At 43.6% G+C, this 26,692-nt stretch overlaps 1 protein-coding gene across 5 annotated transcripts in view; it reads right to left on the bottom strand.

The window, feature by feature from the left end:
* The window catches only part of LOC139758841 (uncharacterized), a 557,798-nt gene that overhangs the window by 226,881 nt on the left and 304,225 nt on the right, over nucleotides 1–26,692 (bottom strand). For 2 of the 5 annotated variants that reach the window (XM_071680693.1, XM_071680694.1), the window contains exon 2: nucleotides 20,693–21,556. The exons of 1 other annotated variant lie outside the window; for it this stretch is intronic. In XM_071680693.1, coding sequence (XP_071536794.1) covers nucleotides 20,693–21,275 — 583 coding nt within the window. In that variant the 5' untranslated portion in view covers nucleotides 21,276–21,556. Of the gene's footprint in view, nucleotides 1–20,692; nucleotides 21,683–26,692 lie in introns of all 5 variants that reach the window. 2 more of the 5 variants (XM_071680691.1, XM_071680692.1) reach the window with 2 other exon arrangements.

The following is a 26,692-nucleotide window of genomic DNA, read 5'->3' as shown; positions in this document are numbered from 1 at the left end:
AACACGATAAGTTCCCAAGTGCACTTTCGTGTAATGATGACATCATCATGGGAGATACAGGAAAGAAATGTAACAGTTAGTTGATATAAAAGGAAGAGACGTAGCTAGGACGCCATTTGGTAAGCAAGCAACTACCCCAATTGTATTGATTACTTGTATGATTATGATTGTAGGGCAATATGACTGTCCTCCAGCAGATAACCTCGCTTTTGGACTCGCAAGTCAAGCCTCTTCCCGTCCTTTCCAGGTACTCCCATACTTTCCGCATGAACCATTCAGCACGGAAGAACATGTCATGTCACACCCCAGGGTGTAAGAGAGCACATACAAAAACCACAACTCAGAATCACCTTTTAAATTCATAAATGTATATTCAAAACATCAAATCCTATCAAAATGGTAATTAGAAACAAAAAGTACGCATACCACAGACATCCATCCATCTTCATGACGTGGAAAATCCGGGTTGTCGACAACCAGAGATGACCCACAGCCAGCGCCATGTCGCATCATAATCTTATGAATAAAAGTGCCCCTTAAATGTTACCACAACCGCTTCAGCACAGGTGGGACTCAACATCTTCCTGCCTGGATGCCATTATGGAATCACACCCGCTGCTACACCTGCGACCCCACCGAGCTACAGTCAAGTCTAATCCAATTACCAAGAGCTATGGCCCTTTAAAACGTCAAATTTCCTAACTGATGGGTCGTTTAAAATGTCTAACTTCCTAACTAAATGGTCCCTTATAACGTCTAACTTCTTAACTTCCTGGTCCCTTAAAACGTATAACTTCCTAACTTACTGGTCCTTTAAAACTTCTAACTTCCTAACTTATGGGAAAAAGAACACGGTAAGTTCCCAAGTGCACTTTCGTGTAATGATCATATCACCAGGGGATATACAAAAAAGAAATATAACAGTTAGTTGATATACGGGGAAGAGACGTAGTTATTACGCCATTTGGTAAACTAGTGACAACCGGAATGGAGGTTATATATATATATATATATATATATATATATATATATATATATATATATATATATATATATATATATATATATATATATATACATATATATATATATATATATATATATATATATATATATATATATATATATACATATTGGAAAGGATCACAGATTTTGCGCTTGATCAAGATATTCCTATGAGTCCACGGGGAAAATGAAATACGATAAGTTCCCAAGTGCACTTTCGTGTAATAATCACATCATCAGGGAAGACACAAGAGAGAAATATAAGTCAGTTGATATACATCGAAGAGACGAAGCTAGGACGCCACTTGGTAAACAAATGGCGTCCTAGCTTTGTCTCTTCGATGTATATCAACTGACTTATATTTCTCTCTTGTGTCTCCCCTGATGATGTGATTATTACACGAAAATGCACTTGGGAACTTATCGTGTTTCATTTTCCCCGTGGACTCATAGGAATATATATATATATATATATATATATATATATATATATATATATATATATATATATATATATACATATATATATATATATATATATATATATATATATATATATATAAGGTAAGGAGGTGGTGCAACACGAGTATTAAACTCTCGCTCCGTATCACACACCCACTTTCTCCCCTCATACACAAATAAATTTATAGTATTGTTTTCTGTAAATTTATTCATGCACATTAAAAATCCTGGCGTCATCCATTATTTCGTAAGTTAATATTCCAGTTGCATCGGGGACGCCAACGACGTCCCATGTTAGTCTTGATAACACGAACAATAAGTTACTCAAGTTGTGACCCCATTCTTAAGTGAACAAGCTGAATTTATTCTTAGCATCAGCAATCCCTCAAAGACTCAGACATTATGTATATCAGGGCCGTAAGAAGTGGATATAAAACCCAAACAATATAATGTCAATATATATATATATATATATATATATATATATATATATATATATATATATATATATATATATATATATACATACATACATATATATATATATATATATATATATATATATATATATATATATATATATATATATATATATATATATATATATATATATATATATTTCTTTCTTTCAAACTATTCGCCATTTCCCGCATTAGCGAGGTACCGTTAAGAACAGAGGAGTGGGCCTTTGAGGGGATACCCTCACCTGGCCCAATTCTCTGTTCCTTCTTTTGGAAAATTAAAAAAAAAACGAGAGGGGAGGATTTCCAGCCCCCCGCTCCCTCCCCTTTTAGTCGCCTTCTACGACACGCAGGGAATACGTGGGAAGTATTCTTTCTCCCCTATCCCCAGGGAAAATATATATATATATATATATATATATATATATATATATATATATATATATATATATATATATATATATATATATAACGGAAATTTGGAAAAGGTTTATATCAAAAGTGTTCATTATTCTGTTTCTTACATAAAACAACTAGCATCACTATAGCAGCGCTGCCACAGCCTCGACCTACCTGCCTATCTCTAAGGGGTTTCAGGGTCAAGGTAAAGGCATAACCCAGGGGAAAAGGTGAAGAAAAGGTTAGTGCTCCGCCCAGGCCGACCTCGCCTGCACCACTCGCCCGGCCTTCGACGTAATGTTCGGCCTCTGAGCTCTCTCACCAGACCCATCATGACTGCCTTTTATGCAGTCACAGAATTGCGGGAATCTGCAAATTACTTCACGTAAACTTCAGTCAGTTTATTCAACTGTTTCAGAGCATATTACTTCACATACACCATAAACTTTCAGTACATTCTTACGTTTCACAACAAATTACTTCATATAAGCTTTAAACTTTCAGTATATTCCACTATTTCAAAGTTTTCTTGTTTGACCACACAGCAGCAGTCCCCAGGCCTGATAGGCTAAATATCAATAATGGATGACAGAAAACCCCCGGCGCCCGAAACTGTTCAACAAACTACGTCGACGAAGTAAATACACTATGAAAAGTATTGTGGGAAACTTCACAAGCTCACTGGCCGAAGTGTGCCAGACAAGTGAACGTAGACGCCTATGTTAGCTGGTACGTACGCCCACGGACAGCGGCTTCATACAGCCCTTTTTGCTCTCAGAAAGAGCAACGAAGCCTGGTTCCAAACCGAGTCGTAGAGGTAGATTTCTAAGCCAAGAAAGTATGTACAAATCACAAAAAAGATCTTTATACTAATGGACATGTCTCAGAATAATGGGCCCCTTAACTTGATGAGCTTGGTAAGCTCTCAGATGTTTTCGTCCTTACGTCATATTATGTCAATTCGAAAGTGTAAAGATAGTTTTTGTGATGTGTTTATGTTCAGTCTGAACGTTGAGACCTCTGAAACCATCGTAAGTACGGTACGTTCCATACGGTAAATTAAGACCCAAGATCGAGCTATGGGGTGGAAGACCTCCGAAACCAACGTATGGCGAGGTAATGACCCAGACAGAGTAGATCTCCAAAAACCATCGTAAAGCATACGTAAGGAAGATCAGAAAGTCCAATACAGAGCTCTTTGTGAAGATGACCTCCGGTACCAGAGTAAGGTTGGGTAAAGTAGCGCGAGAGAGAAACGTCAAGTGAAAAATCACATTCAACACTATTAGCACAGCCTCTGCCGGTCGCCGTCATCCCCACCACCACCCCAACATCGCCGCCGTCACTGTCACCGCCACCACTATGCCTTCGCTGGTCACTCCAACATCAGCTGTTCCACCAAGGACGCGCCATCATCGCCACCTCTCTTACCAATTTTCACAACTATTCAACGTCTTTTCGTATGTTTTCTCAGGCAACAAAAATACATCTTTGTTTCCAAAAACCGAAAGTAAATTCCCACAGAAAATAAAGTAGTCTACAGCTTTAAAAACGACATTTTCAAAGCGGTTACCAATATATGAAATACAGACGAAAAGTGAATATGCGCGAAACGCAACGAAAACGGACAAACCAACTTGAGGCCGTTCGACGAAAGCCATCTCGCCCGTTCCCAGGTGGACACAAAACTTGTGTTAAAGCTTCGCAGATGCAAGATACAAGTATGGAAACATCCTGGGCCAACTACACTTGCTCCAAACAACTACTAATCGATGAAAAAAAATGTGTCAAGCGAGAGACGACTCGTAAAACTGAAGGATCATGGACGTGTTGAGACAGACCAACAGAACCTGTTAGCTCCTAACTGTCAAGAGTTTGGTTTGAGAATACACAGAGAAGACACTTCATAGGTAAGGCTTTTGGGAAGCCGTGCCCCACATATACCATCACAAGAGTCGGACTAAATGGCGTTATTAATTCGCCTAGAATCTAAAGGCACTCGAAAAAAGAAGGGAGAGGACAGAGAAGGAAGGGATGAAGAAGGGGGATGGACTACGAAGGGATGGAGAAGAAGGGGGACGGACTAAGTATATCAAAGAGCAGGGGAGGGGGGGAAGTTGACGATGGGGAGAGTTGAGAGGATAGCAGGAAATAACCAGAGATGACCAGACTGAGGTGGCAGTAAATATGGTAATGTATACACACTACCCGGGCATCTGGCCGGCCCTCGTCCTCCTCCCAACCGGTCCTCATGCTTACCCAGGTAGTGAGTGGCCCAAGGAAACACAAGGAAGACAAGAACCCTGAACAAAACAAGTAGACTGGCAGATTAATAAGTAAAGGCTATCACTACAACGAAAAAAAAGTTACGATAAAAGAAAGCATAGAGGAACAGGAGGAACTTGTCAACAATAAAAACATGGCCACAGAAGTAAGGCCAAAGTGGACCATTATGAGAGTGGATGAGAAAGCAGAGAGAGCTGGTCCTAGACACGGGTCACCTCCACCCATCAACAATGTCCGGGACACACCGACACTTCTAAGAAATATGACGAATAAATTCAAAGAGATCTGACAAAAAAAAAAGAGAAATACTATAAATGACTGCCATTTCAAGCACCAAACTAAAAAAGTAAAATTTCCCGAGTGCATAATACTGCAAGCAGGAACTGATTCACGCCCAGGAACTGATTCAACACTGAAAAATCAAAGGCCTACAAGTCTGACGCGTCTGAGGACGTTGGGGCCCGCCTTTCACCCTCCCACACACACACACACCTCACAAGCACTTTCCCCCCGACTGGCCGCCGCTCCTACCTGCCTACCTACCTACCTCCACCGTCTCACAAACCTCGAAGCTGAGCAGAACCAATCATCATCCTTCTTCTCGTCTTATCAGTTGACGAATATCCAAAACTCCTTCCTTTTACTAATGCTTCTCTCCCTCTCCCTCTCTCTCTCTCTCTCTCTCCTTCAGCACTCACCACTTCAGCCTTCGTCATACACAGGGCACTTAACACAACGGTGGCATCTTACTTTACACCAAAATTTACAGCTCTAATGAACAACAGACATTGCATCGTCTTCCTTCCCTGGCGATGATCTGCTTGTGTCCAGCCAAAAGCCTTCACCAATACGATCATGTACACTTTTACCGACATAAAAATTAAACCGGATGGCCAAACCTTTTTTTTTTTAGTGTTATAAAGACTTGTGTATAAGAATTCTGTGGCTTCTATGCTAAACTTTTTACAGATATCACTATATCTTTAACCCACACACAATCATCACCCGTTCCTAGATCCACACTCCTCACAAGCACCTTAGCAACGGCTTATACCACTATAATAATTCACAACTGTGTAAACTGCCTTCAGACGAGCCATTTTACATAATGAGTCCCACCATCACATTTCATTCAGTTCCTAACGAAGGTTCATTGTACTGGCCAACGACAACCACTCTGAGCTCACCTCACGTCGCGACTCTCTGTATCCCACGATCAACGTGTAGGTGTCAACTACGCTGCGTTGACCTCCGTGATCGTTCAACTGAGAAACGTAAACATGACCGGACGAGCGCCTGGGCGTGACGGCAGTGTGGCCAGATAAACCACACTGGCATCATCACCTGGTAATCGCACACACACCAGCTCACATTACGAATGTGAAATGCTATTTGATGACGGGATAAGGAGGGGGTGTACAACGGAAAGCAATTTTCTCACACTTACATCATAGAATATTGAACTGAAACTTTTTAAAGTTCTAACCGACATCTAAAAACACACAGCTAAAACTTTTCCCAATTCTGACCCATACCCAGCAACACACGAATGAAACTTTGCAAGTTCTGATTCATATCTAACAGCAAATAACTGAAACTTTTACAAAGTACTGACCCACAACCATCAACACAACTGAAACTTTCCAAGTTCTGTTCCACGTCCAGGAACACACTACTGAGACTCTCCCAGATTTCCAGTTAACCTCCGTCGACCTTCTTTCCTTCACGCACCAATACGTGTTGGGTCACTGGCTGCATGACCTGTACCTAAGTCTATCTGGACACCCGGCCTCTTACTGAGGATAATCCGGAGCCTGACTGAGGATAACCCAGAGCCTGACTGAGGATAACCCAGAGCCTGACTGAGGATAACCCAGAGCCTGACTGAGGATAACCCAGAACCTGACTGAGGATAACCCAGAACCTGACTGAGGATAACCCAGAACGTAACTGAGGATAACCCAGAGCCTGACTGAGGATAACCCAGAGCCTGACTGAGGATAACCCAGAACCTGACTGAGGATAACCCAGAACGTAACTGAGGATAACCCAGAGCCTGACTGAGGATAACCCAGAACCTGACTGAGGATAACCCAGAACGTAACTGAGGATAACCCAGAGCCTGACTGAGGATAACCCAGAGCCTGACTGAGGATAACCCAGAACCTGACTGAGGATAACCCAGAACGTAACTGAGGATAACCCAGAGCCTGACTGAGGATAACCCAGAGCCTGACTGAGGATAACCCAGAGCCTGACTGAGGATAACCCAGAACCTGACTGAGGATAACCCAGAACGTAACTGAGGATAACCCAGAGCCTGACTGAGGATAACCCAGAGCCTGACTGAGGATAACCCAGAGCCTGACTGAGGATAACCCAGAGCCTGACTGAGGATAACCCAGAACCTGACTGAGGATAACCCAGAACGTAACTGAGGATAACCCAGAGCCTGACTGAGGATAACCCAGAGCCTGACTGAGGATAACCCAGAGCCTGACTGAGGATAACCCAGAGCCTGACTGAGGATAACCCAGAACCTGACTGAGGATAACCCAGAGCCTGACTGAGGATAACTCAGAGCCTGACTGAGGATAACCCGGAGCCTGACTGAGGATAACCCGGAGCCTGACTGAGGATAACCCGGAGCCTGACTGAGGATAACCCGGAGCCTGACTGAGGATAACCCAGAGCCTGACTGAGGATAACCCAGAGCCTGACTGAGGATAACCCAGAGCCTGACTGAGGATAACCCGGAGCCTGACTGAGGATAATCCAGAGCCTGACTGAGGAAAACCCGGAGCCTGACTGTTATCCTCCAAACGACCATGGTGCCACTATGAAGGCGACCATGGTGTTAATGTTTAGGCAACGACGGCGTCTGTCTGGGCAACCACATTGTCACTATCTTGGTAACCACGGAGTCACCCTCGAGGCAACCACAATATTAGTACCTACGCAACCATGGGGTCACCTTCTATTCAACCATGCAGTCACCGTCTCGCTCACCACTGTCACCTGCTAGACAACCACAGTGTTATATCTTGGCAACCACTGAGGTAATCACTGCTGTCACTCTATCTTGGCAACCATCGTTCCAAGAACTAGGCAACCACTGGTGTCACAATCCAAGTAAACCCAGTTAATTACAACCAACAGTTAACATCAAGATAAACTTATCACTTATAATGAAATTAAAAAAAAAATCAAGTTAATAAAACGCCACAGAGACACTGAGCAACCTGAAAATTTGGCCTTACAATTTCACCACGGCCATAATCAGAGTGAAGGCTTGGAATACCCTCCTTTAGTAGCTTTAAAACAACAGATTAATGAGTTACCTCACAGGAGCTTATACATAAATGCATGAAAATGGGGGCGTTCGACAAATGGAGATAGGCTAGGCAATCTCTTACTTCCCTGCCTCTCGCAACACCACAGTGGGATGGCAACCAACCCGTGGAGGATCACCAAATGTGGATGTGGAGGCCTTTGAAGAATGATGCCATGACTCACAGCTCAAATATTGCCCTCAAGGGGCATAACTAGCAGAGGTCTGGGGACGTCACCAGGTTCTTACCACAGATAAATAACAGCTCTATTTAAAATAACACAAAACTTATTATCATTTTTCTTTTACGTTTGCAAGAGCAAAATATGGATTAGAGTTCTCAGTTTACAATTACCAACAGTATGCAGCTAATCAGTAAGGTTGTGAAGGGTGCATCGAGCCTGGGGGCTGAGAGATTAGAAGACCACATGACTGAGCACAGCTTCGTCCCATCCCGAGCTCTGCAGACAAAAACGAGCCTCCACAACCACGTCCCCTCTACACGTATTACTTTAGGTGAACTACGTGGCAGGGGCAAATAACATGACTTAATCAAGGCCATCTTGGGTGAAAGGAAAAAGAAATACAGAAAGAAATTAATCAAGGCTCCGTAAGTGTTTGTAGACCTGACTCTTAAAGGAAAGAAAGATTGTATGAACAGGGAAAGACAAAAGAAGGAAGAGAATTCCACATCTTAGCTTTCGTGGGATGAAGAAAGCATCGTAACAGTATCATAACACGGCCAGTGTCTGTAATGATCCTTACAAAACACACATTACACAAGATCGTTCAGCAAGATCATAAACACAACCCGGTTTGGATACTTAAGGCCATGGCCCATCGGCCTCAGTATCTCCCCCTCCACAGCTCGGCTGGTCATACACGCTTATTAGATATTTGGTTAGAAAGGCTGCGAATTTTTCTGGCGCCATTAATTCTATTTGTGTCGTCATGGAATCTTCCAAGCGCATCACGCCAAAGAATAATTTGTTCAAGAGAACAGACTGGAGCCCACCCCCAACCCCAAGGCTTTTCCATAAGTACGTTTCATTTCTGTCCTCCATGCTCAGGAGAGCAACCACAATGATTTCAATCGCGACCAACAGTTCTCGTTTTTGACAAAGTCAAACGATCTTCGCGCATTTTCTTATCTTCACATTTTCGCCCATCTTGACAATGTCTTCGTCTGAAGGACATCAGTCCACTGAGTCATCATCATCATCATCAGTTTCGACACTTAACTGAGTTTTGCCACGAACGATGGTTGCATCATCGTGCCACTCATGCCCATGTTGACGAAGGGTCTTTGTCAGACCTTGGTGGCCAGATGACTGTGTTAATAGCTATCAAAAGGTTCGTTCATCACAGTGACTTCATTCATTTTCGTCGAACGCTCCTTTCATGAATGAAAGTCCTCATCGCGGCCATATAGTAGCTAAATGGTTTATGCAAAAAGCTCATAGCATCTCAAAATTTCCGTGGCTTTATTTATCATTAACCAAAAAACACTGCCACTTGTTTTCAGGGATGGTGCAGCTGACAGATCTTTCAGAGATCGACGGATGTGTAAATTGTTCACTTTTTATAATTTCCACAATCTAAGACAGTGGTCTAGTGTGTTTCCACATTTCTATCTAGACATACATAATATTTCATGTGATATATAGTTTCTAGAGAAGCTAACTTGCCAATAGTACTTGCAGATCAGCTTTAATTCTAGCAATGGCAGCAATCTTCTAAACTTGTTCCTTTCTCATAGATATTTCAAGACAGAAAACCGATCTTCTTGTTCCTCCACACCACTCTCCTACTTCCCTCAAACTCCTCTGATTGTTCTTCCTTGACGGAAGTTCTTGTACTTATCTCTGACGACTCAATTTTGTGTTCAAAGCCCCTTTATCTCACATAACCAAACCTTCCTTCATCTTTATGTGCTATAACGATCTTTATCAGCATTTAACACCTTCACAAAATTTTAACTTTTTCGTTTCCTCCAAAACAGAGCGGTTGAAACTCAACCTCATTAAACTATTTTACCACAGATACACAGTAACTAATTACCAAGAGTCTCCTACACACACATACATCTTCCGTATTTACATCACCATCACCTGCACATGACAGGTGGTGTGGCTTGTACTGCGAGCGCGTCAGTTATAAGAATGCGAAGAGAAGCGCACAAGTGCAGTATCCAAAGGAACAGAGCGACACAAGGTGGGAGCTGGTCTAACTTGTTATGGAGTTATAGACCCACTACTTCGACAGTTAACACACCTGGGTACATCTGTCTGACGTTTCTAACAAAAAAAAAAGTCTGGGTATATCACATCTTCTGGTTCCTCAGTGCCTCTATAAGAGGCACAGACCTCCCGCCCTGACAGTACTGTTATGCTGGGTTGCGCACACTTTATTTCTATTTAGTCTGCCAACTGACATCTCAGAACACACACACAAACACACACACACACACATATATATATATATATATGTGTGTGTGTGTGTGTGTGTGTGTGTGTGTGTGTGTGTGAAACTGTTACTGTTCATGAAACGTAAAGAGGCGCAAATATAACTTCCCTTACAGAATTCTTATGATGGTTTCAGAGGTCTTCACTCCCAACAGATTGGTCTGCGTCCAAGCTGTTGTACTGGTTCGGCTGTCGATCAGGCAGTCGGGAGGCAATGTCCCGCGGGCCTATATAATCACCACAGACCAGTCAGGTACACTTTGTAATACTTATCCGGGGTCTTCTAAATTGCTCCCAAGTGTTTCTGGTGACTGAAGGCAGATGGGTTCCAGATGATCATTGTGTTTGTGCTTAATGCACCTTTGGAATTCAGTGGTGATATTCTCAAGATTTTTCCAGGTCTGTCGTGCTAATAGGGAATTATTTTTGAGTATAAGTTTGAAACTATATCTTCCACTATTTTCAGAGTGTAAATTTTGACACAGCTCTCCAGCTTGCGCCCCGATGAGCACTGCAGCCTCAGTGTTTTATCTCGTTCCCAGTAATTCAGATCCTTTACTACGTCAATGCTGGCTGTGTCAAAGACCTTTGCACGCTCGCCCGCCCTGAAAGGGCTGATATTAGCACAAAGCAGTATTCTATTCGGGAGAATATCAAGAGCCTTCATGGGCGTCATGACCGGCTTTACCTACTTTGCCTTGGCGGTCTGAAAAATCCAGCTTGCCATCGTTTTTTGGAAAAGACAAAATTTTGCCCAATGCGCTCTCGTTAAAGTCTAGATCGCCAGACTTTATCAGTCCGAGGTCTTTGACGTTACCCTTTCGAGATATGATGGTGCCTGTGCCTGTCCGGTATTCTGTGCACTTCTTATCTTCTTCATTCTCCCTGTAGCTGACGGGGAAGAGGCGAAATTTTTTCACGACTGAAAAGAATATTACTTTCAGTGACCCACTGGAAGACTTGGTTTTCGTCTGTTTGTAGTTTCCCTGCATCAGGATGATACGAAACTAGCTCGTCTTTGAGTTCCATATCACGAACACTTCACATATCTCGTTTTTCAGTCTTTAAGTTGACAACATGAATGTCTTACTGTTCGACGAAGAGTTAGTGAGAAAGTTTCAAAATGGTTTTCTACTATTTTGTTCAATCTGCCGTAGAACTATTACGGTTTCCGTTCCTTATTTCCAATGAACACGGCAATCGGGTGATTACTCTCTTTGTTAGCTTCTTCCTCGTATACTCCCGTGTCTGCGTCTTAAAAAATTCCTGTGTCTGACTTGGTCTTGCCTCCTGACGATATGGAGCCATACCTGCTTGACGCCTACGAATGCCGACCTGCAATGAGTAGCACAATTCACCATGTAATCGACGAATGTCGACCCGCACCTGTTGGCTCAATTTACCAAGTGATCGACGGTTTATAATGGGCCAAGGGGATGTTGGAGAGGAGGAGGAGGCTGGGGTCCTAAAAGAAAAAAGGCTAGATAAAGCATCGTATTAAATGCAGCCAACTCAGCTCTCGGCAAGCTGAACCCACACGCTCGACTCCTATCTTAGCGGTAAGGCTAATCAGTGCCTCGCAAATTCGATAATACCTTAATTTGTTGGGGGGTAATTAACGCTTTAGATGCCGAATACTGAGCAAAGTAATGAGAGGCTGGCCGACCCCACCGTCTGGCAAGCCGGGGACGGGTCCGTTGTGGGCCGGCCCTCAGGACGTCTCTCACCACCCAACCCGACGACGCGGAGGCTCCGCCTGACGCCATATCCCAATATAATCATTCTATCATCCACATAGAAATGCATACGTAAATATATCTTTACACAGTTCATTAACACAAAGTCGAGAAGTCCTGCGCATTTACAAACCTCAGATAAACAAGGATAATCAAGTGTGATAAGGTTTGAAAAAAAAAAAGAAGATATTGCTGTAGTTTCATGGACTTCATTAGCGTTCATTGCAAAATATCTCAAAGATATCGCTCATTACCGCGCTCGTAATAGCTAGGTGGCCCTGGGTGGCGATAGCGACAAGGCGCAGGTCCTACAAAAGCAACAGGTTACAGGTGAAGACATCCAAGACCGAGGCCGGCTGAGAGTACGTGCATGAATGCTGCTACCTGGCAGCTGCTGGTGATGGTGGTGGTGCTTACGCTGTGACCGAGGTGAAGGAACTTCGTAAGCTGTGTAAGGCTGGTGAGGTCCACATTATTTTTTTATGAAGATACTGCAAGACTGCGAGTGCCGCAAACTACCTGCGTACCTGAAATGCATTACACAAGGGCGTGTTAAGTACACAGTTTGTTCTTCTGACTTTGAACTAATCCTGTACTTGATAATATTTATCCAACTGGATACCGCAATTCCAAACCATATATAGATACGGAGGAATACAAACTAAAAGATTACTGGGTCCTTTCGTACTATTTGTGATGGTGGAAACGATGAGAAACAGATGAGTCAAGTCAGAGACAATGAAGGTACATGTCCGAGGACCAAAAGGCATCATCTACAAACATTATACGTAACTGTTTCGTAATTTCTCGAGGAGCAGCACACACTGGATACTGTAAAATTGCACGTCTTGTGAAGAGAGGCAGCGTGGAATATATGGAGGTAAAGGATCCTGCCTTTCCAAACAGCAACCACGTGAAAACTGTAGTTGCCTGCTCCTTTAGAGTCTGAGAGAAACTGATAGTCCTGACAAGACTATGCAAAAGTTATCTTTGAAACAATGCAAACAGGAGTACTGCTACTGCTTTTCTCGATTAGTAAAGATTTGGTCTAAATCAACCAATCCTTACAGTGTCTGAGGTATCGAGCCATCCAAAGCTCGCGGTCCTATACGCCTTTACTGGGAAACATCACGCGAGAAATATCAAGGAAGACAACGATCGTTCACGAGGTACTTTACAAGGACTTTCTCAAGAGATTGTATCCACATTCGTTGAGACATCGCAGGCAAGATTCTTCATTCAGGCCAACTGCAGCAAACACCTTCTTAACGATCTTCTCTCGTCCACAAATAACCAAATGCACTCACACGATTACCATGTAACACTGCATTCCTGCACATCCTTCAATTCTGCTCCTTTTCTCACTCGATCTGCATCTGGTCTTGACACAACTTCCTCGCTAAACTCAAACTTGGACAGGATATCTCAGCAGGGCACACGAAATCTGGTTATGTTTAATACCATCAAGACCCAGTTTTGTACTCTTCTCTCTATCGAAAATTCCTCAACTCTCGTCTCTGACGGTTTTGTAATCCTACCTTTTGCCTCACTGAACATATTTGGTTGGTAATACAGTAACTTCCGCTCTTTCTTGGAAACTCCATACTACGGAAATAGCTAAGTCTGCCTCTAAGAAACTGCAAGTCCTCTTCATATGTCGAAATTTCTTTTCTCCATAACAGTTGCTCCGTGTATAAAGAGGATTGATTCGTCCTTGTATTGAATACTGTATCCACATATGGGGTGGTTCTAGCTCGACATCCTTACACGACAAAGTTGAGGTGAAAGCTGTTCGACTTAAAAACTCTCCCAGACTAATTTCAAAACCTGATCCGCTTGCCCTGCGCCGCAATGTTGGTTCAGTTTCCCCTCTTCTATAGGGCTTACTTTGCTTTTTGCTCCCGAGATCTGGCTGCTTGTGTGGCTGTTGGCAACGCTGGGGTGAACCGTTTTGATAACTGTTTCTTTCTCTACACCTCGAAGCTTTGGGACTCTCTACCATACCATATGTTTCCTATCAACTATGACCTGGCACATTCTAAAATGCAAATTTTCCACTTCCTCCAAAATTCGTAAATACTTTCCCTTGTCTCTTCTTTCTCCATCTCATAATCCTCTCTGTATTCAATTAAGGCCCGGCCTTAGTGTTGACTTCTATCCATGCCTGGAGCCTCCAAAGTGAAAAAAAAAAAACTGGAGAACACCTTTACGTTTTTAATGTAGACATTACCATCTAACATCTCTGAAACCTTCTGGCACCTCAGGTGACGAAACGAGTGACTTCCTTGGTGACAAAGACTGAGAACGACCAACTCTAGCGGTGCAGTCAATAAGCGTTGAGAAATATGTATGCAAGACCTACAAGGTAAGAGCCTCAGCAGCTTGGTCATAACAATTCCCGAGGAGCGCCACAGGCAATACGACGCAAGGACTACTGCTGCACACCGGCAAACACAACGGTACTGCAGTAAGGTTCTCACGTCATGTACTGTCTCATACCATACACCCAACACCTAAGCATGATATACATTCCTCCGAGGCTGTGCCATCCTGGAACTCCGGTATGGAATCAAAAACTGAACCGTTAAATAATATCTTCCGCATGGGAAGAAAGAATGATTACATTAATACTCATTTCCAGTTACATGTACCATTTCCTAAATAACTTCTTTTCCTCAAAATCATACAATTACATTAATCAAATAAATATTTTTTTCATTCTATTCCAAAAGAAACGTACTGGAATAGGAAGAAGAGAGAGACAGAGATATGAGCCAATTTATTCCACACGGTGTGGTCTGAGCAACAGGTGTAACGGCCTTGGTCTACGTCCTGCGTGGGGAGAGACCTGGATGAATGAGTGGTGTGAGGGAAGCCTCAACTCACACACAGCCTGGAGGCTACCAGCCAGGCTCCTCCTACTCCCGTCCCGTCCGGGCATTTCGGCTGTGGCGCGACCGACCATTCCACCGCCCACCCAGACAAAGGATATAGCTTCCGTCCCCTTCCAGTCCCATGGTGGCTGGCTGACTCCTGTCCTTCTTGCCCCGCTAACTCAACTCCAACACTTGCCATAAAAGGTCAAAATGGTCCCAGCAGCTACTCCTGCCGGGTTATTACCCACGATGCCAGTGCCGAGAAAAAGCGGTTTCGATTGGGTTAGGCGACCGAAGTAGGCAGGCGGGAGCGTGGCAAGGCAGGGCAGGAGAACCTAGACAAAGGGTAACGTTGGTACAAACCTCACTGCAAACGTGACTACGACTCCCAAGGTCATGCAATGTTATGATCTAATCAATGCATCCTACTTTCGCCCTAACACACCCGGAGTATAAGGACGATCTTAGGTCAACCCCCACGCTTCACTGTTGAATCAGGCGTGGTGACTCAAAACTTTAATGCCGTCCTTTGCTCTTTGACGATCAACAGTAATGACCAGCACCATTACTGGGATTGTTCGCTAGTTACAGCTCAGCATCGAGGCTGTACTTCATTCTTTTGTACTAGTTCACCAGCGCCCTGAGGCAGTGTTTGGCAGGGCCAATGTACTGATCAAAGCGTCACAAAATTCCGGACTCAAGAGGCGAAACAGAATATTTACCTTAAGTTCAACATATGTTTAAATTGTATGGCATGAGCTAGCAGGGGTACGCATGTTCATGTCTGTGTTTACATATATACATTCATTCATAATTACCCAAGGAACATCATCTATGACAGAGTCCTGGTGTTACCGAGGACATTTCCAAAGGCTCCTGCAGTACGGAAGGCTGCACCGCTTCTAATACCAGGGAAATGGAGACTCGTTTGGAGAGAAGTTCTTTGACGAGACTGTACGCCTACTGATCCAGCCTCGCCAAAGGCGACTTTTCACTCGCAAGAGGGAATCGGGTAACATCCCATGCATATATATATATATATATATATATATATATATATATATATATATATATATATATATATATATATATATCTATTCATTTTATTCATTTATTATACTTTGTCGCGCGAGGTAGCGCAAGGAAACAGACGAAAGAATGGCACAACCCACCCACATGCACATGTATATACATACACGTCCACACACGCACATTTACATACCTATACATTTCAACGTATACATATATATATATATATATATATATATATATATATATATATATATATATATATATATATATATATATATATATATATACAGACATATACATATATACACATGTACATAATTCATACTGTCTGCCTTTATTCATTCCTATCGCCACCCCGCCAAACATGAAATAACAACCCCCTTCCCCCCGCTTGTGTGCGAGGTAGCGCTAGGAAAAGACAACAAAGGTCACATATATATATATATATATATATATATATATATATATATATATATATATATATATATATCTGGGGATAGGGGAGAAAGAATACTTCCCACGTATTCCCTGCGTGTCGTACAAGGCGACTAAAAGGGAAGGGAGCGGGGGGCTGGAAATCCTCCTCTCTCTCTCTCTCTCTCTCTCTCTCTCTCTCTCTCTCTCTCTCTTTTTTTCCCCAAAGGAAGGAACAGAGAAGGGGGCTGGATGAGGATGTTTCCTCAGAGGCCCAGTCGTCTGTTCTTAACGCTACCTCGCTGACGCGGGAAATGGCGAATAGTATGAAAGAAGGAAAGAATATATATATATATATATATATATATATATATATATATATATATATATATATATATATATACCAGGGAAATGGAGACTCGTTTGGAGAGAAGTTCTTTGATATATATATATATATATATATATATATATATATATATATATATATATATATATATATATATATACATATATATATATATATATATCTACGACCTGCAACGGGTTATGCCCGCTACCGTCACCACTCAAACGGAGCTACACTGAAAAAGCTGCAACACTTGTTATCCTTTATAATACATATTATGAACAATGCAGTACTGAATGTACAAGACCCCTAGCGTGCACCAGACTCCGCCAAGGACACAATAGAGACGCGCATACCTGACGGAAGGATAACTGGAGGGAACCTGACGAGGGTGAAGGTGACCTGACGAAATGGTGAGAGGGACGTACGTACGTGGGGGCTGCAAGGAGGGTGGACCGATGCCTCATGGCAGAGGTGAGGAGATGAAGGGAGAGAGAGAGAGAGAGAGAGAAGGGGGAGGGGTGTCAATGGGGAGGGGGACTATGCACAGGAGAGAGTTTGAGGTGGTAAAGAGACCCAATGGGGGGGGGGGGGGGCCAGGAGGGAGTGTGAGGTGGTGGAAATTTTGGAGTAAGTTTGGACGGAACCAGGTATAATATGGAGGGAACCACCCAGTGAATATCTGTTTCTTGAGTGGAATTCTTAATGTTCAGGCCTGAAATAATTCTCATCAAACGAAACCTCATAATAAAGCTAATAAAAAGAGTAAGCAATGTACTATTTAGTAAGGACACAAGTCTTTCAATTTCTTAGGATGTGTGGTCTCTACCTCATAATAAAGCTAATAAAAAGAGTAAGCAATGTACTATTTAGTAAGGGCACAAGTCTTTCAATTTCTTAGGATGTGTGGTCTCTACCTCAGCGTGACTGAAATAACTAACGAATATCGAGATTGCCTTTTAACTTGAACTGACGTCACCTTCAAAGGATTAACGTAGATGTGATAAATCCAGAGGGTGTGATATAGTTAAACATTCCACACGAGGCAGACAATCCTCCTGTCTCGCCCTTCTCCCTGAGAAAATCCACAGGAAGTGTCCAATTCACTAAGTACCATTTCCTTTCCGTGGTAACGTTGGCAGTGCAGATATTTCGTTGAGAATCTCCTAAATCCTGTGTCAAGATTGTGTTTCTGTCAAATGCTCGACTACCAAGACTATAATAATCAGGAGAAACTGGAGAACATAAAAATACACAATTGATGTGCAATAAAAAACTGCAAAGACTGACGTGCAATAAAAAATACAAAAATATTTATACAACAGGTATGACAATGGTCTCGGGACACAAAATGTGAATGTCAGAGTAACGGATTAGTCACAACACTTGCCGAATCTACAACGTCCGAAGGATTCCTAAATACACCATAAAACGAGTGATGACTGGTGTCTCTCCTTAGTAAATATGTTCTACTGCCTAAGGAACTTCACCTGCCCACCTGCTGCTGTTCATGTTCTAACTGACGTGTGTGCAGCAGACACAAACCAGATCATTCACACATAACATCACAGTCATACCGGATGTCAGTCAAGTCTTCCTCGTTTGACGAGGATAACTTTTCGTTGCTTCCATGCGAGTGAATTCAGTAAGTAAATCCTTGTCAAGAACTGAGAAGATATACCGCTCTCTCACGAACGAGAAGCATCTAAAGACAAAAGGAATAACTGAGTCTCATTACCTTCAAGTGGCACCGAAAGGCAACCATCGTCTTTTCTAAGATGGTAGGCTGGGGTCTGCGACCTTTTAAGAAAAGTGAGATACAAAGCCAATGATGATAATATCTTTCCAATGTGAAAAAGACGGAGAGAGCCAGTAGTGAATGAGATGTAATGAGTAATGCACTAGGAGGGCGACTTGGAAAACGTGGAAGCGAGCCTAAAGGATGAGAAAAAGGAAATAAAAATCACTATTGGAGATGAAAGGACGCTGGATAGGTGAGGATGGTGCTACAAACGATGGGACCCAGCACATAGGCAGAAGGGTTCCTGAGGATATGGGAGGGCGAGACGCAAGGAATACAGAAAGGATGAGGGCGATTAAGGAATTCCAGAGGACCCACGATGGATGCCATGAGAAAACAAGAGAGGGAGGAAAGAAGCATGGGAAGAGAGGTCCAGAGATGAGTAGTAGCTGGAAGAGGGGACGATGAGAGCCCGTGAGGCTGAAAAGAGTAAGAAAGATAATAGGATAGAGTAAGGCGTTAGAAATTCAACAAGAATAGGAAGATGAAGAGAACCATGCGAATAGGTGACGGGAATAAAGCAAGAGAAGAGTATAAAGATGGTAAATCATAACGGAGGAGGAGTGGAGGACATGGTGAAAGCCAAGAATATGGAAACCTTGGGAAAAATCACCAGGAAGGGTGATGGGGATAAACAATTCTATGTATGAGTGAAGGAAACCCCGACTCATCCTGTATCCCGTATCAATGTTCTTAGGATCCTTCTCCCACAGTGAAGCTGCAGCTGCAGCTGATCTGGCGAATACCTGGTGAAGTTTTCAAGGGCCTTCACAGCCCGGGCTGGTCTTTAGTCGACCAAGCCCCCAAAGCCTGGCCTCGTACGTTTTTTTGGCCTTGATGTGTAAGGGGTTCTCTCTTTTGTGCATATGGCACCTTTGAATTTCAGAGGTAGAATTTTAGTCTTTCAAAATTGTCGTGCCTGTAGGATGTTATTCCGAATGTACGCTGGGAACCTCCGCGGATAATGCAGTCGTTAGGGGCTAATACGAAGTATTCATTATACCTGTATATTTGTCAACATATCATCATCATCTTACCTTACGTACTAGTTGGTGAGGTCGTCTTTTATCACCCAATCCCAACAACAGCCGAGCCTTCGACCAAGCTTACCTGGGGAGGACCTGGTCCACCTGGCCACTTCATGATGTACGCCTCCGTTCAGTATTGTTGCACGACCTACCTGGTCCGGTGCACCTTGGAGGAAGGAGTCCAATCATTTTCTGAAGGTCTGAGGGTGTGTTGCCACGGTGTTCCTTCTATTTGTGAGTTGAATACAGGTACAATATCATTCCTTGTTTCCTACATAATTATCTATCTCTACCTTACTTCTAACAAGTCACTTGCTATACATATTTTTTCCTCAAACATTTGACTGATATATGTTCAAGTGATTTCTAACAGCTGTGTTTCCTACATCACAGAGTGTGTCTATAATCAACACCAGGAGTCTACGTTTCCCCACAAGTCTAGATGTTTGACGCCTGTGATTATGGAGCTCTGAGGAACCTGGTCGTGAGGCAAAGTACATGGGCATATCACCAGATGGTGAGGGAAAGTAGGGTAGAGCCTGAGAAGGTTGCAAAGAACCAAAAGACTGATGGGGATGAAGGAAGCCAAAAGGGAGACTGAGGGATGGGGAGGGACGGAGGGATTACAGAGGTACGGTGTCGGGGATTGAGGGACTCATGACAGGGATGGGAGAAACCAAGATGAAAGGGAACCGGAGGGTAAGGAGGAATGAAGATAGCCTGAAGGTCATATAAGGGGGATGAAGGGAATGAAGACAACTTCAGGAACGGTAAATTAACCATTACTGCTCAAGATGGTGTTCATCTTTGGTGTGACATAAAACTATGCACCGAAGACTGTAAATGTTGTCTCTTAACAGTCTTCAGTGGGACTGCAACCACTTCATCCAATTAAGTGGTTAGTTCCAAGAGGCCTTTCAACATGGGAGACACTATTATTCTGTACTGCTCAGCATAACTGAAAACATCTTCGTGTCAAGAATGATCACAAATAATAGAAATAACTTTCCTCTGGTACCTCACTGAACGGAAGCCAAGGGAGAAACTTACATTTGAGTAGTGAGCGCCAGCTGCCACCGAAGGTCCTCATGTTGGTACGTTTGACGCCGCTGCCTAGAATGTTGGCGCTGCTACTACAGGTGGAGGTGGCGCTGCGGGAGGAGGCGGTGGACGAGGCCGACGAGGAGGAATAGTGAGACGAGGTACACTGCGGGCTGCAAGGTAGGCGTGAAGGGTGGAAGCAGAAGATACGCAGGTCCTCGGCCGATGTGGCTGCAGAATGCAGGTCAGTGAAGGACAGGGATCGTCCTGTGCTGTACAGAGACGATTTCCCAAGCGAGGATCTGTCTAGAGACGCCCTTCTCAGGGTAGACCTGCCAAAAGAGGCAACAGACATATCCAGGTCTTCATCTTCTATTTCTTCTTCCTCCTCCTCAGGCCGCATGAGAGGCTGTGCCAAAGAGGCCCGCAGCTCGGCAACCAAAGCGGCCGCCTCCTCCCCGGCTGACCACATGAGAGATTCATCACTCCGGGCGCGACTCAGGTCCAGGTAAGAGTAAGTTGGCCCTGTGTCCGCGAAGCTCTGGTAAGTGGAGGACAACTCCCGCTGCTTTCCCGCCCGAGTCACCATCATGAGCGTGGTGGTGGGTGTTGGTTGCAGGAGGGTGGCGGACTCGGGCAAGCGGGCAGTCCGTCTGCTGCTGCTGCTGAAAGCCTTATCCCAAGGTACGGGACATGGAAACCTTACGCCTCGTATAATCCATCTTTTCTACATCCTCAACTCGTACTTATTCTACCACACTTATCATCAACTAGCACCATCCATCGTTATACTCCAACACAGTACGAATGTCAATCTGGGTCTTATAGAGTTATGATGCCATTTACCATAATAACACCTCAATTTATTTCGTGCTAAAGATATTCAAGGTTGTTAGCAAGCACTGCAGCTAAACATCAAGTACTGCATGTGATCAAGGACACAACACTGCACATTAATTCACTAGAATAGATCTCTGATAACTCGCTGTAAGACGAGGCCTGGAAACAGACGAAAACCCTCCATGAAACCCTCAGGACTATCCCACAAAAAGGGACGTCCTACATCGGCCACAAAACCAAAGTTACTCGAAAAATGATCGTACACTGTTTACAAAACTATATATTTTTTCTCTTGTTGTGTCCCGTTCGTACGTACGTATGCATGCCACTAGCGGCGTATGTATACCCCAAGCTTAATGACTATCGGGGATTGAGGATTACCAAACATCCATCATTTCAAAATTTTACTGTTCACTAATTGACGGAATAAGAACACTTCGTCTTGTGAAGATATTATGTCTTAGATTCATATCTTACCAGCTACAGACGGACTATATACCAACAAACACATAAAAACACTAGTAAGCTACCACAAAATACTATCCGATGAGCAGACGAGCAAGTTATGAGACTCTGTAAACGGTTTTGACGACAAAACTGATGAACAACCTGTGTCTGACGAACACTAACACACAAATGAACTCACCCGAGCAGTCACTTCCCAACCAATGTAGACATTAATGACCAATAATGTCTGGGTTACGGACTGTCTTGTTTGACAACCCCTCCCCTTGATGTACGTAGCAGCCCCAGAGTCTTCGCTGTATTCTTTCTGTACAATTTCAGCCTTTGGCGGCATCTTACTCAATAAGCTGTCAATCATATTATCATTATCATCATCCTTGTTACTATTATCATCATTAAATAAGTTATCAGACAAGCGGACACCGGTTTTCGAGGAAGCATAATAGAGGACAATGAAATCTTTCTTCATCGAATCCCAGAATTCGTTTGTCGTCGAAAATGCTGAGGCATTCGGCACTATACCAACGCACTGATCACATCTGCCACATAAACTAATGCCATTCTACATATCACCAATAAGGTTCACGATATGACAAGTCCACATGTGAATTTCGACTCAAAGGAAACCAAGAGGGTAGTCCTGGCGTTCCTCAAGGCTGGCCTCTTGACGTTTTAGGGGAGGTACAGACCGTCAAGTGAACAGCAGCCGTAGGACGCCACCACAACCACAACCCCAGGCTACCCAACACCCATCCAACCAGCAGGAGAATGTCACCATCATCACCACACAACCCTGGGCTACCTAACATCCATCTAACGACAGCCGCAAGCCACCATCATCACCAGGTTATATAAAACCCATCTAACAAGAGCCGTAAGTCACCACCACCATTCAAACTCAGGCTACCCAACACTAGTTCAGTGTTCGTAATAATAACGACGTAGAGAACGTTCTTAATTATTGTTATGGACTAGTTTATATATATATATAGTGATACTCATTACCACTAACCTCGGGATAAAGAAAATTTCAAGTTCAGTACCTTAAGGTTCGAGTGACTCCTCAACAAAAGGAGAATCTCGTAATATCCGCCATTGACGAGTGTAACAACGTCATCTGGGCGCCCCTATGTCTCAACTTTCATTGGGACAGCTATCGGCTTGACTGCTGACAAACCCACTCTAGTAAACCTGTGTCACAGGACAATCCACAGATAACCCAATCTTTAATTAGCTTAATTCTACAAAATGTGAGGAGCATCAAATCCCATAAAACTGTTTTAGCCAACTGATAGTACAGAGGAGCCTTTCATCGTGAGCAAGGCAATGTTTACAAGCAGATTTCGCTTAAAATTAGCATAAGCATTATCTGAGACTAAACAAGTTAGGCTGCTCGTATCATCGTAAACTTCGGGCTAACAATTGTGAGCACAGATCTCTTCCCTGACATACTAATTTCAACAAATGATGACAACGGAGGTACACTACTAAAAGGAAATCACAACAACCTCAAGCAAGTCAAGATATTGAGTGATTAACACGAACATAAAACGGATGATTTAGGAACAAAACACCAAGTGCTGCTCACTGCAGCTACTCCTCCTCTGGTGAACGAATTGCTGCAACTGGTTCACCTAACAAAGGGATGTCTGTCAGTGATGTTTTAAACTCCTTCGTTCCTGAATAATTCTCCACGAGATGGCAGCCGAAACTACCCCGTGATCAGCAACGTTCCGTCCAACTCGCACGTCAAAATTTACGCATTTTTACAACCTTTCTCAAGTTTCACTGCGGACTTGTCCCACAGCAATTATTTTCAAAATCTTATCCTACACAGCGGGACATTATGTAACCACTGTCAGTTCTAAAGAGTTAGCATTTTCCGTTGGCAATTTACGGGCAGCCAAAGTGATAAATGTTTCCCTACACCGCGTGGCTTTGGCATTCCTTCCACCCCCTCCCATCCTCCCTCCCCCTTCTCAAGCTTTCTTCTTCTTTCCCTCTTAATTGTCCCTCCCTTTACACTCTTGTCCGGGACTAAAACTTTCCTGGTAAAAAAAAAAGTATGCCAGTAAATATGATCTTTAGGATATCTATTTTTTTCAGCCTTTCCTTACCTTCTGTTTTGCGCAAAATTAAAAACAACTGAGACCTTCGAAAACCAGTACAGAACCCATCTTCCATAACCAGTCCAGTCTGGATGTTGTTGCCAGGTCGCAGCACAGCATGACCAGACCTAACACCATCCAGCCATCCAATCTGGACATGCAGTTTCCTCCGACCTCTAAACCATGTTGCCCCGCTACATTATCTTAGGACTTAAAAAGTGTCGGATAAACCCCTTCTCTCAGCAAGACAACGTTGCCCATGAAAACTACAAAAAAAAAGAAAAAAATCTTAAAAGAGCAGAACTTTCGACCTCACTTTACCCTGACCTAACTTCTCACGATAATAATGGTCCACAGAGCATCTCTATCAACTCTATCATATGCCTTCTCCAGATCCATAAATGCTACATACAAATCCATTTGCTTTTCTAAGTATTTCTCACACAGCATTCTTCAAAGCAAACACCTGATCCACACATCCTCTACCACTTCTGAAACCACACTGCTCTTCCCCAATCTGATGCTCTGTACATGCCTTCATGAGATCCTTCGAGGCCACAAGTCCACTGGTATGCCAGAAGCACACTAGCCTGCTTGTCACCAGAATAACAGGTTAACTTGCGGAACATTACTCACATCTACGCTCACCAACGCGCTTAAGTTCACACACACGCTGACACACTACAGGCTCACCTGCACACCAGAAGCTCATCAGCACATCAGAAGTTACCAGGATGCCAAACTTTCAACAGCACATCGCTATTTCACAAACTCAAAAGCCAATCCAAAGCTCACTAGTACACCGAAAGCTCACCAGAAAACCACGGATTCACAAGACATTACGAAAACAGTTCCACGCCTATAAGCTCATCACCACACTTCAGCTTCACCTCACAGCCAGGGCTGGGTCTTTACTGCTGGAATGGGTCGTTGGTCTATCAAACTGTTGGAAGATACAGCCCTCAGGCACACAGACAACAGCATTACATATCAAAATGTCACAAGCAAAGCATAAGTTCACACGCATTCAATAAGCTTATCACCGCACAGGCTCACAAATCCATTCAATTCACCAGTGTACAAGCTCAACGCTATTTCATGAGCCCACTAACACACTACAAGCAGAGATCAAGCTTACCCACATTTCGCAAGTCTGCTAACACGTAAAATGACAAAACGCATGACAAGACAGTGCTAAGTCCCTCTCTGAAAAATGGGGGTTGAGTATGCATCAAAGATGCATAGTAAGTGACGGGAGGTTAACCCATGTTCCATGACAGCAGCTCTGTTATCGCCACATTACTTTGGCAGATGAGACATGCTGAAGAATGTCGACACAAACCCTCGTTTTTTCCAACGAGAGAAAAGGAGAAACGTATCACTGGGAGCGTTCACTCCAACATAAGCCTTTATGACAGTGGTTAATGTGACGACCCACTAACGAACCAGGGTTCGAGTCTTAGACAGGGAAGCCGGCGTACGACCAAACCAGTTATTCATCTTCCTCTTTGGGGTTGGTCGAGGAATGGATACCTGTGTGTTTACTGACTGTGATTACTATTTGTGTGTTGTGGGGAATGAGTTTGACACTTGTGATGCCCTGTCTCTTAACCATTTATATATGTACCATATGTGAACAAACACACACACCCTACCTTGTCACGCGTGTGTGTGTGTGTGTGTGTGTTTGCACATACGGTTAAGATTAAATAAACAAAGGGTAAGAGAAGGGGAAGGGGAGGGGGGGCAACATGTGCGCACGATTCTCTCCCTGTAACATACAAACAGTAATGACGAGTCGAGGGTTCGTGTGAACCATCGAAGTGACTCGACTGTGAATCACTCGTTAAGCCATCACTGCAGGCGCCTCGTGATTATCTCGTGTTGGCGGAGGGAACGTAAGAGGATGACTCACTCATCTCTCACAGAAGCCAGTAACAATTAAACGAGCGTTGAAAAGAACATGGAAAAGTCCGGACTCTGTGGCAAAATTCGCTACTTACCTTAAGTTCAAAACATGTTCATACTGCATAGTCCATGAATTTGAACTGCTCATGGCACTGGGTTTTCTAGTCAATATCATTCAATTTGAACACTATCTGAAGGAACGGTAAATAGAGAATATTACTGCCTCTGAGTCCGGACTTTTGAGACTGGATGATTTCACTTAAAAAACACTTGACAGGAAGAGCGTATGAACGACGGACGTCCAGATATCTTAAAAACTCCCGAGTCTAAGATCAACACAGTAGGTATCTGGTCCGACATCCGAGGAAGCAGCAGGAACCTACTCACACTCCCGGCACGCACTGGTAAAGGACTACCATCACGCTTTAAATTACCACTCTACCGTGAGAGGCTGACTAAGCCCGATGTCTCCGGAGCTCGAAAGCAACTAATTGAGAGCATCTGTCGAAACACTTTAGACGGTCGCTGGCTGATCTGTGGTGGAGGGATCGTTCTCCGCAACTTCAGAACCTTGGGATTAGGGAGGGGTGGCTGCGGCTGCGATGTTTGTTGACCCGGGTAGTGTGTCTGGCGGGGTAGAGGGGGAGGGCGATACGCTGCCCACACCCACATTACTACGATGGAGACC

Source organism: Panulirus ornatus, chromosome 31, assembly GCF_036320965.1.
Source record: "Panulirus ornatus isolate Po-2019 chromosome 31, ASM3632096v1, whole genome shotgun sequence".
In the NCBI taxonomy this organism is placed as follows: domain Eukaryota; kingdom Metazoa; phylum Arthropoda; class Malacostraca; order Decapoda; family Palinuridae; genus Panulirus; species Panulirus ornatus.
Note: the sequence above shows the minus strand (reverse complement) of the source record. Positions and strands in the feature narration are given on the sequence as shown.